Below are 17745 nucleotides of genomic sequence, written 5' to 3'. Positions count from 1 at the left end.
TAAAAAATTTTTCATCTAGTTTAAAGAACCAAAAATATAGGTTAAAAATGAAATTTTTTTTTTTGTTATTATAAACTTTCACTTTAAAGGACGAAGTAAAGAAGGTTAAAAATTATAACTTTTAACATATTAANCGAAATAAAGAAGGTTAAAAATTATAACTTTTAACATATTAAAAATCAAATCAGTAATAATTTGAAAACAAATTTTTTTTTTCTTTTAATTATTATTTTATATGTAATTAGTAATAATATAAAAAATTAGAAGTGATAGCAAAAGTTTAATTGAAGATTTGAAAACAACGCGAAAAGTTGATATAGAAAAGTATATTTTTGCTTCTGATGAAAATCCCTTGTAGTCCAGTACTTTTTTTTATAGTAACAAACAGTTTTTATTGAAAAATATTGTATCAAGCCCTTTAAATTTTTATACTCGAAAAAGTAAAGCAAAATATAACTTCATTATTATTTTTATAATTTCTCCGTATAAATTAAAATATTAAATTATTGAATATCAATTTCATACTAAATTTTATAATTATAATTAGTATTTATTCATATATTATATTTTAAAATCAAAGAACTACTACTCAGGATATAATCAAAGAAATAAGAGTTGATGTTGCTTTTGGAATAATCCACGAATTTCTCTAAATGAAACACTATCTACAGATTCGCATCGAAGCGTTTTTATGATAGTGATTTAAATCACTGTCAGATATCATCTATACTTATCCCATCTATGACTCGTCTACACTGTGCCTCGACCACACTGTTCTATCGTTTTTTTTATTATTAATTGTATCCTATTTATAATCGTAGTACCCTGAATAAACAGTTTTAAACAATCCTATTTAGATTGTTAGTTTTATTAAAACAGCAAAACTATAAATCTGACTATAATTTTACATAAGACTAATATTTTAGAAAATTTAACTTAACATATTTTTTTTTACGAAACATTTTGTTGTAAGATGATTATTTTGAAAATTAAGATTGATTTACATTCAAAAAATGAATTTTAGCAAATTATTTTTTTATTTTATTTTTTGAGTAAGTAAAAATAATTTAGAAAATTTTTATAAATACCATTTTAGAAGAAAATATTAAAATCTATAATTTATATTCTAAACATTGTTATGCTAAGTGTGTTAGTTTTAAAAATATTAATCAAAAATTGAAAAATTACCTTTTTGAGCGAATTTTTAACCCCGATTTGGACCTGAAGGGGGTAAGTTATCAAAAACAAATTTTACACAAATAACTTTTATTGCCATTTGAAAGAATAAAGTTGATACACTTACAAGTTATAAGGGATGAACCTAAAACGAATTTAATAATGAATTGATCCATATTTATCAGTTATTACCAACGACTCTCAAACTAAAAATAAATAAAATGATACTTTTTATTATTATTAATTGTATAATAATTTATTTTAAGTATTCGTTAATTATCATCTTATTATAATTAATTGTGTCTTAATAAAAATTTAGATAGAACTAATCGAATATTTTTTGAAACTATTCGATAGTTTAAGCTAAAAACACACTATTCGGTTGTATAAAAACAATTCGAATAGTTAATCGACAGTTTAAAATATTCGAAAATGCCCATTACTAATAATAATATCCTTTCGTAAATCTTATTCTTAATAATATCAATGGTAATATTACTATAAAGTATATTACTCTATAGACTAAACTGTTGCTTTATTATGTTCTTGTGATAACAGGTATTTTGAACATTATCAAGGTTTAATATCATAAAATTATTGATTACCGGCAGGTGAAACCTATAATGAAAATAGACTGGTTTAGCAACTATTCATTTTGATACATATGTAAGACCGTCATCAGATTAGCATTTATTATTGTATACATAATCAAAAAAACAGTGTAGGTTTTTGTTTAATTAGTATGATTTCGACTTCTATTGCTGTCACCAGTTGTACATTTTAAATATTGTTTTTTCAAAGTGTAGTGTCTTATTGAATTTAATTCCTTGAATTTTATTTTAAATAATTAATAGAAACAAGATAAAAAAACAACTATTTTATAATGGTAAGTTTTGTTTGATTTTTTATGTAATATTTTTATTATTTAATCTATATTTTATACTTCAAATAAAAAATCTAAAATTTAAACATTTTTTAAAGTATTAATTACTAGGTGTCTGTAATGCCATTTACTCTCTATGTTTATAATATGCTATAGTTATATATGTATACAAATTATATCATAATTTTGTTCCAAGAAATGAGGTTTTATATACTGTAAATTTAAAGTGATGTGCTAAAAAATATTTAAGATTCAATTTATGGGAAAACCATTTTGGGATGTCACAGCTTTTATGAGCTTTCTAATATTTCTGTCACTACTTGCAAAAAGTTTATTTACGGTTAATTTCTTTTATATATTTTATGTTACTTTGGTCATTTACAAAAATATGAAATCAAAAATCTTTATTTTGTGACATATTTAATGTATAATTATAAAATTTCAGACTTTTGGCATGGTTGGGTTTATTATTCATTATATCATCATAGATAGGATAAGTTTTATCTTATCTGTATTTTTATTATAATTATAATTATAATACAATTGCTATTATTATATTGGATTTATTATTTATTTATACCAAATAGTTTTAAACAATACTTAGTTTTTTAGTTTTAGTTGGTAAAAAGGTGGGCAAGAACTGCCTATGCACTCAGACCTATAGATCCATTATATGCATCACCTACCAAAATTATAGTTATTTGTTTTTATCACTGAAATGTAAATAACACAAATATATATTTTTTCAGGGTTTATTCAAGTGTTGCTTCAATATTGGTCTTTATTTTGCTGCATTAATTGGATTTTTGGCATTAATACCTCTGCCACCATTTAATAGTACATTTACTAAATATAGGTACTAATTATTTTTATTAGAGAAATAATTAACAAATAAGTTATAGAAGTTTAGAAGTTTTAAATAAAGTATGAAAAAATATTAATCCCTAGTGCCATCAGTGGTTGCCTTCTTTTCAAATTTTTTCTGCTTTCTAAAATGTATATCTGTTATCACAAATTCATTTATTATTATTTAATCATATTAGCCTCTAAAACTATGATCAGTATTAATAAGATTAATAGTATGATACTAGGTCAGATTAAGAATTATATGTACATTGAGAAGGGCCCTCTCAATGGAAAATATTGCTACCATAAAAAAGTGATTAGAAAAATAAACTGTATGTCTGTAATCATGATAGGTTAGCAAAATTTGTGATTGGTCGTTCACCCTCTCGCCCATCAAATTATGATAGTCTGAAAAGTATAGCATAATATAGAAAAACTGTATTAACATCAATATGTTTTATTTCTGTATCATAAAATTTAATTATTCATGCCAAGCCTACGCAAATAATTGTGAAATAAATATTCACAATTTAGTTTTTTTTTTATTTTGTAGTGTTGTACCAGCTAAACCCTTAACAGGATCATTGGCATTAAATGAAAAACTATCAGGAGCAAAAAAACTTTTTGAAAATCAATTGAAAGGACCAGAAGGATTAGCATATCATGAAGGATTCTTATATACAACAATTCATGGTGGCCACGTAGTAAAAATATATGATGATAAAATTATTCCAGTTATGAAATTTGGAAAATTATGTGGTGCGTACCAAAGTAAAATTTTCATTTATGGTAAAAAGTAAAGACCATATAAAGATTTTTTTTTCAACATCTAAAACAAAATCTAACTGAGTATGGTTCTTTTATGATACAATGCAAAAACCAGACATATCTTCCTTTTCCTAGAATTAACTTAAAACTTACATAAAACTAAAAATATTTTTCAGAAATTATATCATATTAACTATTTTCAATTAAATATTTCATTAGTCTATATTTTTAAAAACTTTAAACATAACAAAGTTAAGTACAATCGGGATACAGCGTAGTAGAAATGAAAAATATTATTAGATTAGTATTGATTGATACCTGACAGTGATTAAAATCACTGTCATAGACTCCTTCTACATGTTTATTCGGATAGCAATGAATCAGGTCTTCTAAAATTTTGTTAAACTTTTCCCCAATATTGATTCAAAATGATAAAAATTAAACTATTTTATGAATGTGTTAAAGCTTTCATGGATATATCCTCAAGCACTTCAAGCGATAAAAATTAAGTTCTACAAAATTTAGTCAAGATTGGATTGAAAATTTAACCCAAATTTGGTTAATTTTCTAGTATTTTTTTTTCTTTTTAAAATATATCTGTTATGATAAAAGTGATTAGATGACAGTATGTTTATAAAGTTATTTGCTATAAAAAAAAAGGTTATTACAAGTTTCATTGTAAATAACTTGCTTTAACAGAAAAAAAAAGTTCTAAAGATTATCACTATGTAAGGTGTATGAAAAGTGTTGATAATAGGATGCTATTGAGTGATAATTATGTGAATAAAGGTGGAAAGAGTATTTTGAAAAATTAGTGAATGAGGAGAATCCAAAAGAGACATTAGAGGATATCTCATTGAACGCGAGACTTGTAGATTTAATTAGTAAGAAAGAGGTATGGTAGGCTGTGGCATCAATTAAAAAGATTAAAGCAGTATAAACACCCGATAAAATGCTAGTAGAAGTATGGAAAATATTAGGCGGTGTTGACATAAGGTGGTTGGAAGATCTTTTAAAAAAATCTTTTTAGAAAGAAACACCCAAATGAATGGAAGAATAGTATTGTTGTGCCGATATTTAAAGGTAAAGGAGACATACAGGAGTGTGGAAATTATAGAGGCATAAAGCTTATGAGTAATAGTATGAAAATTTATGAAAAGGTAATAGATAAGAGAATAAGAAATGAGACATCAATATCCAAAAACCAGTTTGGATTTATGCCTGGTAAGTCAACAATTTAGTCATTATTTTGTGTGAGGTAACTAATAAAAAAGTTTAGGGAAAGAAGAAAAATCTGTGTATGGTATTTATAGATTTGGAGAAAGTGTATGACAAAGTTCCGAGAGAGGTTTTAAGTGGGCATTAATGAGAAAAAGAGTACATTATTATAATGGAGGATATGTATGATGGCAGGGTAAAAAGTGTGGGAGGAGTAACAGAAAGTTTTAGGGTAAAAGTAGGTTCTGCTTTAAGCCCTTAATTATTTTCTATAGTAATTAATGAAATTACTAGAGAAATACTAGGAGAGGTGCTGTGATGCATGTTGTTTGCTGACGATATAGTGTTAATACGAGAAAATTAATCAAAGGCTAGAGGTGTGGAGGTTAGCTCTTAAAGAAAAGGGTTTAAGAATAAGTAGAAGTAAGACAGAGTATATAGAGTATGAGTTTAACAAAGGAGAACACGAGGTAGGTGAAATGAGGAGGTCAGTGACAATAGGCCAGGACGTGATTGGAGAGGTGGAGAGCTTTAAGTATTTAGGGTCAGTTGTGCAAAAGAGTGGTGCTATTGACGAGGATGTAAGACACAGAATTAAGTGCGGGTGGTTGAAGTGGAGAGAAGCATCTAGCGTCTTATGCAATAAAAGAATTCCAATGAAGCTAAAAGGTAAATTCTACAAGACTGTAGTGAGACCAGCTATGATGTATGGTTCAAAGTGTTGGCGGTTGATAAGAAATTAGAGCAGAAAATGAGTGTAGCAGAGAAGAGAATGCTTAGATGGATGAGTGGAGTGACTAGAGAAGATTGGATAAGGAACGAGCATATAAGTGGAAGTATAGGTTTAGCGTCAAACGTGGATAAGATGAGACAAAATAGATTTAGATGGTTTAGTCATGTTATGAGAAGAGAGGAATTGGAAGCTGTAAGAACAGTTATAGAAATCAATGTTGAAGGACGAAGAGGTAGAGGAAGACCAAAAACAAATTGATTGTGTGAAGAGGAAGTTTAGGATAAGGGTAGCTGACATCAAGTAGTTGGGATGAAAGCAAGGAAAAAGAATAAGAAGAGAAAGATGTTTCATTTAAAAGTTGTTTGCTATTCGTTTTTCTAAATTTGTATATCATATATTTTTTTATTACTCACTTTTTAGCTTCGATGCGAAGCTGAGAAGGTTTTACTAAGATGTGTTTTTTTTTTTTTTTAATTATTTTTTTTTGTGTTTGTTACCACTTTTTCTCAGCTCTCACCGAACTGACTTCTTTCAATGATTCGTCAAAAGATCACAGATCGTACATAGTCGAAGACATTACCCTTAAAAATTGAAAAAAATTCCCTCGTTTCCCGTAAATGTGGGAAACCTCCAAAAAAATTACAAATTTAAAAATCGCTTATTTTCGAAATTTTTTCAATTTTTTTTACTTAAAATTGTAATAACTTTTTTAAAAATAACCAAATCAATATAATTTTTTTTTATATAGATGCATGATATCATTACCTTTCATTTGGTTTTTTTTTTTTTATATCTGAATCTTTACCTGCCCACACGGGGGGATTTAAAATGACAACTTTTTCAAAAAAAATTTATTTTTTCAACATAAATTTTGAAAGTGTTCCGGAAAGTCTGACACTTATATATATCTTAAATTAAAGCTAATGTAATTTACTTTATTATGCAAAAAAAAAATTTCGGACTTTATTTTGTCTTCACGGTGAAAATGGCTACTGAATGCTATTATTATGTAAAAATTCTCGACTTTATTTTTTACATTTTTAATTTTATAATGGTATGACATATTGAAAAGTGTTTGGATCAACATTATTTTTTTATGAGAAATAATATTTTTTAATAATCCCTTTTTCATTCGACATACTTTATCTTAATCAGGATATTAATAAGGAACTAGCAGATCATGTAGCTTTTGGAATAATCCACCAATTTTTTAAAATTAAACACTATCTAAAGATTTACATCGAAGCATTTTTTTTTTGATAGTGATTTTAATCACTGTCAGATATCATTATACTTGAACCATCTATGCCACTTCACCACTGTGCCGTAACCCCCCTGTGCTGTTTTTTTTTTAAATATATTTTCTAAATTACATAAATTTTAAGTCAAAATATATATTTTCGAATAAAAAATTAGATGGTATTGGTTCTTTTTTTAAATACATCAATGCAAGTATAGATGACAGTGATTAAAATCACTATTAAAAGCAACGTTTCGATGTAAATCTGTAGATAATGTTTCATTCTAAGAAATTGGTGGAGAATTACAAAATTATAAATTATAGACATTTTATCTCCCAAGGTAGTTTCTGGAGCAGCTAGAAAATCTCCTGGCCCCTTCCGGTATTCATTACGATTTGTGATTGAAAAACAGTTTTTAAGAGACACGGCATTTACTTGATGGGAGTCCATAAAGTTGAAAAACATGTCCTGGCGCCCATTCTCAAGGAAGTTTCTCATGGCGTTCGATAACAGCATCCAAGCAGAGCTGAAGAACGACCTTATTTTTCACAAAGTTATGGCAGTTTCATGTATTAAAAAACCTAGCTTCAAAAGTTAACTTTTAGTGCAAAAATTGTCATTTTAGATTCACCTCTGTGGACAGGTAAAAGGTCATGTTTTCAAAAAAAAAAAAAATTACCCTGTATAAATGACTATGTTAAAATGTGAAAATATGAATTTCACGTATAAAGGGAAATGATTCGATTAAAAAATAGTATGTCGGATGAAAGAGAAATATATAAAGTATTTTTAAAAAAAGTTGTATTGATTGATATTTTTTTCATATATATTTCAAATGCCCATTGACGAATACATTGTAATGTAGATATGTACAAGGTATGAACTAGTCATTGATATTTTGAATACATAACTCGTGCTGAAGTGTGAGTCCAATTTAGCCTTTTTTCTAATATTTAATTACCCCATCTAGAGGTCGGTCTGACCTAGTTGGTAGAAATGTATGTTTCGTCACACAGGGTCACGGGTTCCCCATGGTGCCAACAAATCTTTTCTTATGATTTTCTCATTGGTGGTGTCTGGTCTTTGATACAAGCCGGTTATAATACCAGCTCTGTCCATCATTGGCATAGCCAAAAACTATCTTTGACTCCCTAACATGTAAAAAAGAGCTCCTTCTGTAGCATGTTAAGTTCAGAAACTTGAAGGATATAAAACTGATCATTATTACTTACCTCATCGCAGTATATTGTCGTCAGAGCTTTTTATGAATTTTATTGTGTACAAGTAATATGTTAATCAATTTTTATTGATATATATACATATATTAGATGTTAAATGCAATTTTACATATTACGACAATAAATCTTATTGAAAACCAAAAACTTAATAAAAAGTGCAAAACAGCATAACAATAATACAATAATAACTGGTAATATTAAGTGGTCGAACAATAACTCATACAATATTATCGTCCTAATATGTTAACAGTGTAATTATAATAATAAAATAAGGGTATATCATAATTATACTGCATAATAACTATTATATTATTATTTAATAACTGTTACATGTAAGTCTTCTGTTTTTTAAATATTTTTCGAACACAAAAGTACTATTTTAAAAATAACTAATATTTAATTTAAGTCTATATAGAAACGTTAAATCTTTTCATATTGTTAAATGGTTACTCACACTAATTACTTTTTTTAGTCTTTATATACTAATAGTTTATAAATTTTATAAAATTGTTTTTGTTTCTTACTGTATGTTGGGATTGTTTTTTTTTTTTATAAAAATTAATTTAATAAAGTTTTGTGAATTGCAGCACATGTTCAATCTGTTGCTAATTAATGATTGAATATACATTTAATAAAAATGTATAATTGGTTTGAAATACAATGCTTTTATGACTATAAGAAAATTATAAAACAAAGGTATGAATAGTTAGATTAAAATAAAACAAAATTTTAAATAATATTAGTCACAAATATCAATTTTTATTATTTAAAAATGATGTCGTTTTTAACACGCTTATATTAGTTTCACATGTATGTTTGTTTGTGTGTAACTCTTCACTCGCCACGTGTTATTGACAATGTTTTTCAATGACAAACAGTAAATACTGTATTTGCTCCTCTTGACTGTTAAAACTGTATTGAATGAAGAAATTGATGCTACTCTGCGTCATTCACAACTTTTCAAGATCAACTTTTTTTTTTTACTGTTAATAAATTTTTTGAATCCCATGTTCTTGGATCAGGCCTTAAAAAGACAATTTTAATACCAAATGCTTTAAATAATGCCGTATTTTTGCTTTATACAAAATCTAGTAATTGTTTTTTTGACAATTTATTTCTAATTAATTAATCTTTTATTTTAATATTAACTAAAATTTTCATCTGATAAAACCAAAATTAAATTCAATTAAGTTTTATTTGAGACTTTTCTATTAGAAAAAGATAAAATTACTAATATTGAGCTTCATACACAAATGCTAATAAAAATATTGAAGAGTAATTATTATTATTTCAAATATTGTTTATAGAAGACAAGTTGTTGGGATGTTTATTTTTTTATAATCATATAGTAATACATTTAATGCGCTTTAATTTAATTTAGTTTTGAATGTTGTAAGTGTTTTGTTGCTGTACTAAAAACATCAAAATCAGCTATTTTTACTTGCAATTTTAAAATTTTTGACTTGAATGGTCAGTATTTTTTTGCTTATTCAAAATTTAATCCTATTAGGTATAATTATATGTGAATTTAAAGAAGTCAAGTTCTCTGAAATATCAAAAATTGAAAAAATATATGTTGGGTGTTTTATTTATGTTCCCACAGTATTATTGTTGTAAGTTGGTTGGCAACAGGCGCTAAAATTGCTATATTGGGCTGCATATAGCTGGATACAACTTGTGAATATTTTTTAATAATATTATATACAATACACAGGAATCTTTATTGTTCTAGGGAAGAGTGATGACTCTACCATAACAAAATTCTTAGTTAATATACATTTTTGATTAATTAAGAAAAACAATTCTTTTAACTGAACTCTTGAGTTCTATTTATGAGCAACAAAAAGCTCTATAAGTAGTTCTTTATGAGCAATGTTTGTTATTATCATTTGGAGTTTAATTTTTAATAAAAAAAAATTATGTCAACATTGATTTGTTTATTTTTGTTGATCTAATGAGCAAAAGACAAAGACCTTTTAAAAACTTTACTGTTTAAACATTTTAGATATGAGATCATTCCTGATTGCTAGCTAAGTATTCATTGTAAGAGTTGTCTATGAAAATGTCCAACTTTGTAAAGTTATTTTAATACAATAACAACTAAAATATCAAATGTTTTAAAATGTTTTGGTAAATTTTTCTTTGTAGAAAATCTAGGGAATTTTTTTAAATTTTGATGGTAATAGCTTCAACTATTTACAATTTGTGATCTTTTGATATATCGCCGAGAAAAATTAATCTAGTAGAAGTTAATCAATTTAGTTTACTAACAAAAAAACACAGCAGAGTAAAACCCATAATTTCTTACCTATGCATTGAAACTAAAAATATATAAATGTTCATTTTAGCTTCTATGCGAAGCTGAGAAGGTATTAATTTTACTATGATGTGTTTTTTTTTTTTTATGTCTGTTGCCACTTTTTCTTAGCTCTCACTGGACCGATTTCTTTCAAAAATACGTCATAAGATCACAAATCGTATCTAGTTGGAGACATTACCCTTAAAAAATTGAAAAAAATTCCCTCGTTTCCCGAAAATGGGAGAAATATCCAAAAAAATTACAAATTTAAAAATCCGTAAATTTTGTCATTTTTTTTATTTTTTTTCTTAAAACTTCCATAACTTTTTCAAAAATCAACAAATCAACATAATTTTTTTTTATACTAAAACCTTAGATATTTTCCTTTCATTTGATATCATTTTTTTGAAAATCTATCACTTAACCAGCTCATTGGAGGGGATTTAAAATAGCAACTTTTTTACAAAAATTAACTTTTTCAACTTAACTTTTGAAAATGTTCTGGAAATACTGCGTCTTTTAAACATATATCAAATTAAAGCTTATTTTATGTACTACAAAATGAAAAAAAAAAATTTGTCCCGACACTTTTTCTTCTACATTTAAACGGCTGCCGTAGTTAAAAAAACACTATTTTTGTGTTAAAATTTTCGATTTTCGATTTTAAATTTTCAACTTAAAAATGCTATAACTTTTTGAAAAATGTATATATCAGCACAAATTTTTTTTTTCTAAATACATTATAAGTACATCTTTCATTTGACATACTTTTTATTATTTTAAATTGGACAATTTCCCCTTATATAGGAGGCGTTCAAAACTTGAAATATTGTAAAAAACGTAGATCTTTTTCAACTGAACTTTTGAAAATGTTCCGGAAATACTGCGTCCTTTAAACATATATCAAATCAAAGGTTATGTTATATACTATCAAATGAAAAAAAAAAATTTGTCCCGACATCTTATCTTCTATGTGCAAATGGCTGTCGAAAATTTAAAAAAAAATGTAATGTTTGCGATAAAAATTACATTTTATCGGGATGTTTTTTGTACTTAAAACTGCCATAACTTTTTCAAAAATGAACAAATAAAAATAATATTTTTTTGTATTGAAACCTTAGATATTTCCCTTTCATTTGATATAATTTTTTTTGAAAATCTAACACTTATTCTGCTCACTGGGGGGATTTAAAATAGTAACTTTTTTACAAAAAATAACTTTTTCAACTTAATTTTTGAAAATGTTCCGGAAATACTGCGTCCTTCAAACATATATCAAATTAAAGCTTATTTTGTGTACTATAGAATAAAAAAAAATTTGTCCCGACGACCTATTTTCTATGCGCAAATGGCTGCCGTATTCAAAAATATGCTATTTTAACAAATTTTTTTTTTATAAATTAAACACTATCTACAGATTTGCATCGAAGCGTTTTTTATGATAGTGATTTTAATCACTGTCAGATATCATCTATACTGGACCCAACTATGCCACGACCCCACTGTGCCGCCACCCCACAAATTTTTTATTTTATAAATTTATACTTAAATTATTTAATAAAAGAAGGAAAAATAATTATTATTTTTAGATGGGTTATATGAAGAACATCTTTGTGGAAGACCGCTGGGATTAACTTTTGATTCTAAAGGAGCCTTATATATTGCAGATTGTTATAATGGTATTTTTAAGGTCAATGTTAGTTCTACTGGTAAGTACCTTTATATTAAAATTAAATAAAAATTTATAATTTTATAAAATTATAAAATTTATATTAAAATTTATAATTTTATAAAATTATAAAATTTATATTAAAATTTAAGGTATTATTGATGTATAAAGTAAATATTAAGATAACATTCTAAGTAGTAAAGTTCAAATTAACCTGACATTTTAATTAAGCTTATTTACAAGAGCATAGCATTGCCAAATTTCGTAGATTCTTTGAATTTTGAATCTTCAGTTCATTATGTCTATACCATATAATATCCCTTTTGTATTCTTTTGTTCTATGCCAATTGATATTTATGATTTTGATAAACGTATATATAGTAAATCAAATTTTTCAAATTTTTAAACTTATGATTCTTTATTCAAACATCAGATATACATTGGTTACAGAGTCGATGTACATAGTACACATCATTTAAATTGATACAAATGATCATTTTTTTTGTATTTTAGATCAAAAAGAACATTTAGTTACAATGAATGATATAATTGAAGGAAAAACACCAAAAATACCCAACTCAGTTGCTGTAGCTTCTGATGGAACTGTCTATTGGACAGACTCTGATACAAACCATGCATTACATGATGGTATTTTTACAATGCTAGTTGATGGAACTGGAAGGTATTTTTTAATTTTGATTTAAACTATGATTCAGATAGAAAGAATTCTAAATATGATTTTTATTATGATAAAAACACGTACATTTAAAATTTTAAATTATTTATAGTGTAATATTAATATGTTTGAGCAATTGTTGATGATAGGAAATATTACTATTGGGTATATTTCCCCCTTTTTTTATTGATGATTAAATTCTATAATTTATGTTATCAATGCAAAATTAGTTTAGTTCATTTAATTTTCAACTTTTAACTTTTCAAATTTGAAAAAAAAGAAAAATGTACTTTACATGTCGCTGATACTATGTTTATGAAATACAATTAACATTGGTTTTTACAAATTTAAATGCCTAAAAAATCATTTGACTACACATGTGAAAAGTGGAAATTAAAAACGGGAGCAGTTTGTCTAAATCTATTTTATGCATATGAGGCAGTATGGAAAATGATCTACTATTCCAACTAGCCAAAATATTAATATGCAGGATGTGTTTATGACTCATAGATAACATACTGTCAGACAAGATATTTAAATTGCATGTAAATGAGAAAATATAAATTTCTACAAATTAACTTTCCTTAGGGTTCTGTATTATCTTCTATTTTATTTAATGTTTAAATTTTAGATACCACATATATAAAATCACAAAAATTTATGTATTCAGATTATGTGTAGGGTTTGTAGCTCAAATAGAAACTTGAAAAATTGGATGAAACACTAAACTATGTTATTATTATGAGTTCAAGAATATTTTCAAGTCTGGAATTTTTCTCAACTTAAATAAAACAACATCCTATTATGTTTCATAACAAATAAACAAACAGGAGACTTAACTTAGTGGTCCAGAATGTAAAAATTATGAGTGATAACATTCCAAAATACCTAGGAATCAAGTTGGATAGAACATTAAAATTTAACCAGCACAGAAAATGTTATTGATAAGTGAAAGAATAGCTGAGAAAAATGTAATGTCAATAATAAATATCTTATAGTAACTTTATATAAAGAGTTGCAGGTTTAGATTAATTAAGAGCTATATGAACTTCTTTAAATAGGATACAAACAAAACAGGGTAGAAGTAAATACCTACTACATAAGTAAAAAATACTAAGCTTATTGTGACTATAGACAAATTCATATTATAAGACATATTGTAGAGGAATGTATACGAACAAATTGTAAAAAAATAATAAATGCAAGGGAGAAAAATAGACAGTCAATGATTGTACAATCTTGAAATCCAATTTTGGATAGAGATAGAAATTAGTTACTATTTAATTTATCACATAATTATTGTTGTTTTTATGTTTAAGTTTAAATTCTATTTTTATGTTAATTTTGTATTTCCTCTAGTTTGTTTTCACCATTGTGCTATATGAAATAAAAAAAAAAAAAGCCCAAAATAAAACACAAATATACCAATGAAATAATAAATAACATCTGCATATGTGGGGTTAAAGTGGTGTAAGTCAATTTTCGTTTAAAATGAGTGGTATCTCAAAATAATTATTTCAAACTTAACCAGGTACCTAGTACCATTCCCATATCATACCTCAATTTTATATAATAGTTTACTTAGGTATTAATATTTCCTTGAATATGCCACTTATGTGAATGGCAAGGATGTATTTTCAAAATGTAAGAATGTTGTACTAAATCTGACCTTAAAAGGTTATTTATTATTTATAAATAAAAATCTAGAGAGTACATAAACTACTAGGAATTTGTCAAAATTTCGAATTTTTTTTATTTTATTATAACCAATAAAAAAATTATCTCTGCGAAATTCAAGACAAATCTGATAACATTAAAACATGGCGATTTAATTTTAAAATTAGAATGTAAATATATTTTTTTTTCTATTTCTGATAACTTACCAAGTATTAAAAATACAAAAAGATGTTTGGAATAAGAAGTTGCATATTCTATAAAAAGTACTTTTAGTTTCAATAAGAAGCTAGAAGCCATTGGTTGTACTTTTCATTTTTTTTTTTATGTCTGGGAAGTCAATGTTTCTGCTCCCACTGAAACGATTATAAAAGAAAGAAGACATTTAAATGACTTTTACTATGAGTAATTGCTCTCTATATTTGATAGTGAATTAATTTTTGGGGTTTATTATAAACCTGTCTAACTATTTGAATAATACTTGGATCAAATTACAATTTTCAACAGTAAAATTTAAGACAAGTATCTTTATTTTAATATACTTTTTTTTTTAATATGTTTAAAAATCATGTCAAAACATTTTATGATAGTGTTTTTAATCACTGTCAAATATTAATTAATATTAATATCAACTTCACTTTACTTAATCCCAAATGTCTTTTACTTTTTTATTTTTTGTCTAAAACCAATATTTAAAGAATAAAAAGCAAAATATTGAGAAAATAAACATCTCAAAATTTCATAAAATAATTTTCTTTTGTGTAACTCAATTAATATCTTTGTTATGCACCAGAATTTATTATTAAAAATTAATTTTTACACTAAATTACAATAAATAATATTAACAATAAACCTTTTATTTAATTTAAAACATTTTACATTGTGTTGAAACAATGCTATGCACTTAAATTATTCCAAATAGTATTACTTAAAAAGAAAGTCAAATTTAAACATTAACATTATCAGATTAGTCTCAAATTTTGCAGGGATAATTTTTTTTAGAAATGCCAGTACTTATAAGAATTTAAAAATTTATCAGAATCCTGGTACCATTGAATATATCATCTAATATTTTACTTTATTGTTCACTAAAATTTCTGTTGTTTCAGATTAGTAAAATATGATCCTAAATCAAAAAAAAATACAGTTTTACTTAACAATCTACAATTTGCAAATGGTATTGCATTGTCTGATGATGAATCTTTCATTATTGTAGCTGAAACTCTTAAATTTCGCATCCACAAGTAATTTATATTATTAATTTCTTTATATTTATTATTTAATAATAACACAAATTCAACAGATATTATCTTAAAGGACCTAAAGCTCAAAAAAGTGAAATATTTGTTGATGGATTACCAGGAATGCCTGACAATTTAAAGTCAAATAAAAGAGGTTCATTTTATGTTCCACTCGTGATAAGCAGAACACCATATCTTGATGATATTGGTAGCTATCCAAATTTAAGAATGATATTTGCAAAATTATTAGGAGTATTAGATTTTACTCTTCAAACTATGGACTTTTATTATCCAAACATTTATTTTAAAAAAGCTTATCACTGGGCAAGTATTATTTTTCTAAATAAATATTGATTGAAAGTGTTTTTGGAAATTTAAAAATTAAATTCTATAAAACTTTAATTTTAAAACTCTTATGTTATTTTAATATGTTTCTAATTCTATAATAGTTAATTTATTTAATTATTTTTCTTCAGTTTTCTTTTAGGAAATATTTTACACATAGTAAAGGATTAGAAACCCTATTCATTTATAATAACAATGGAAGTTTAATTTTTATCTTTTTTATTTATTTAATAATTAAATAGTTAAATAAATTAAAAAATTATTTTATAATTAAAATAAATTTATTTTATGTATTATAAATTTACAGGTTGGTCATTTTGAATCAATTTCTTTTCCAAATAAAATGCTTACTATTCTTAAAATCAATGAGAATGGAGTCATTACATCAAGCTTTCATTCAACCAAAGGTGATATACTTAATATCTGTGATATTGAAATTGTTGGTGATAAATTATATCTAGGATCTCCATTTAACAACTATTTAGGAGTGGTTGATTTGCCTAAAGATTTTATTTGAAATGTGTAATTTTTTTTTTTAATTAAACATTTTCTTATTATTTATACATATAAATGATAAAATAAATAATAATATATTATTGTGTTAGGTTATATTTTCAAAAAATTTTAATTTTATATTTGTCTTGTAAAATATTTAAGTTTAATTATATGAAAAATTTATGTTTTGAATTTTAATATATTTAATTGGACTATTTTTTGCTTTAAATATTTGCTATTATAAAACAAAAAAACATATTAAATTTAATTTTATAAGAAAAATAAAGGTTTTTAGACATCTGAAATTTTTTTTTTATTAATATTTTTTAAATTAAAATTATTTAACTGAAAAATCCACAAAAAATAATATTGGAAACAATATGTCTATCAGTATTAAATATTTAATGACAAAAATAAGAACAAATGTCAAAAATATGACAAATTTTGAGAAGAGTAAATTTTAAAGTTAATCAAAAACCTCTAGATCAGTAATTTGAAATTTTGTTGTAATTTTATTATTGGTAAGATCCAAATTTAGTAAAAAATTAATAAAATTTCCTTTTTTTGAAAAATAGTAATAATATTTCTTTTAGATTACCTAAGTCTTCTAATAGTTACGTAAAATTGAAAAAAAGAATTTTAGATACAGAAGAGTTAAATATATTTTTTTGTCAAATTCGAATAAGATATCAGATAAATCATTTTAAAAATATACGAAGAAATAAACATTCTTAAAGAACATAATTCTTTATTTTATTTTTTTAATTAACGCACCAAAGAAAATTAACTAATGATTACATATTAGTAATCACGTGGGATAGTGCTAAATTTAGAACATAGTTAAAATTGTAATATATTGCACTATAGTCTATTATTATCAAACTAATTACACAAGCTACTTATTAAATTTTTAACTTTGAATACTATAACCAAAGTAATATACAATATCAATAACTTATAGAAATGTTGGCTTCAGTGTTTATTTAGTGGTTAAATTGTCGAATTGTTTTTTTATTAACAATAACGTACGTTTAAAAAATCTATAATTTAATGTACTTTACAATTTGTCAGACCTCTCAAAACAATTAAAAAAAAAAAAACATAATATCTCATTTCGGGATCGATTTTTTTGTGTTAAAAAGTTATTTTAATTATAATCCTAGTACGCCTTTTATTATTGTTACATTTCAGCTTTTAGGTGTAGCTGAGAATCAATTGGTTTTACTCTGCTTTTTTTCTGATG

The 17745-nt window shown here is 24.9% G+C and overlaps 1 protein-coding gene across 2 annotated transcripts; it reads left to right on the top strand.

Annotated features, from left to right (window-relative positions):
* Positions 1-1793: 1793 nt before the first annotated feature.
* Positions 1794-16700, top strand: LOC126897526 (adipocyte plasma membrane-associated protein Hemomucin). Of its 2 annotated transcripts, none has more exons than XM_050671206.1 (8): positions 1794-2062; positions 2809-2915; positions 3459-3694; positions 11992-12111; positions 12585-12753; positions 15531-15665; positions 15725-15986; positions 16315-16700. In XM_050671206.1, exons 1-8 carry the CDS (start codon positions 2060-2062, stop codon positions 16522-16524), a joined length of 1242 nt encoding a protein of 413 aa, XP_050527163.1. In that variant the 5' UTR covers positions 1794-2059; the 3' UTR covers positions 16525-16700. The 2 variants fall into 2 exon arrangements, with proteins under 2 accessions (XP_050527163.1, XP_050527164.1); XM_050671207.1 differs by having other exon boundaries at positions 1797-2062; positions 3459-3664.
* The last annotated feature ends 1045 nt before the right edge of the window (positions 16701-17745 follow it).

Source organism: Daktulosphaira vitifoliae, unplaced genomic scaffold, assembly GCF_025091365.1.
Source record: "Daktulosphaira vitifoliae isolate Bord-2020 unplaced genomic scaffold, ASM2509136v1 Scaffold_2, whole genome shotgun sequence".
NCBI classification, from domain to species: Eukaryota; Metazoa; Arthropoda; class Insecta; order Hemiptera; family Phylloxeridae; genus Daktulosphaira; species Daktulosphaira vitifoliae.
The sequence above is the reverse complement of the archived record's forward strand: the minus strand, read 5'-3'. Positions and strand labels throughout refer to the sequence as shown.

Bases quoted from the DNA above. Each gene is read 5' to 3' on its own strand.
- LOC126897526 (XM_050671206.1), top strand. The intron at 2,916-3,458 runs GTACTAATTATT...TTTATTTTGTAG, and splicing joins AGTACATTTACTAAATATAG to TGTTGTACCAGCTAAACCCT. The intron at 12,754-15,530 runs GTATTTTTTAAT...CTGTTGTTTCAG, and splicing joins CTAGTTGATGGAACTGGAAG to ATTAGTAAAATATGATCCTA.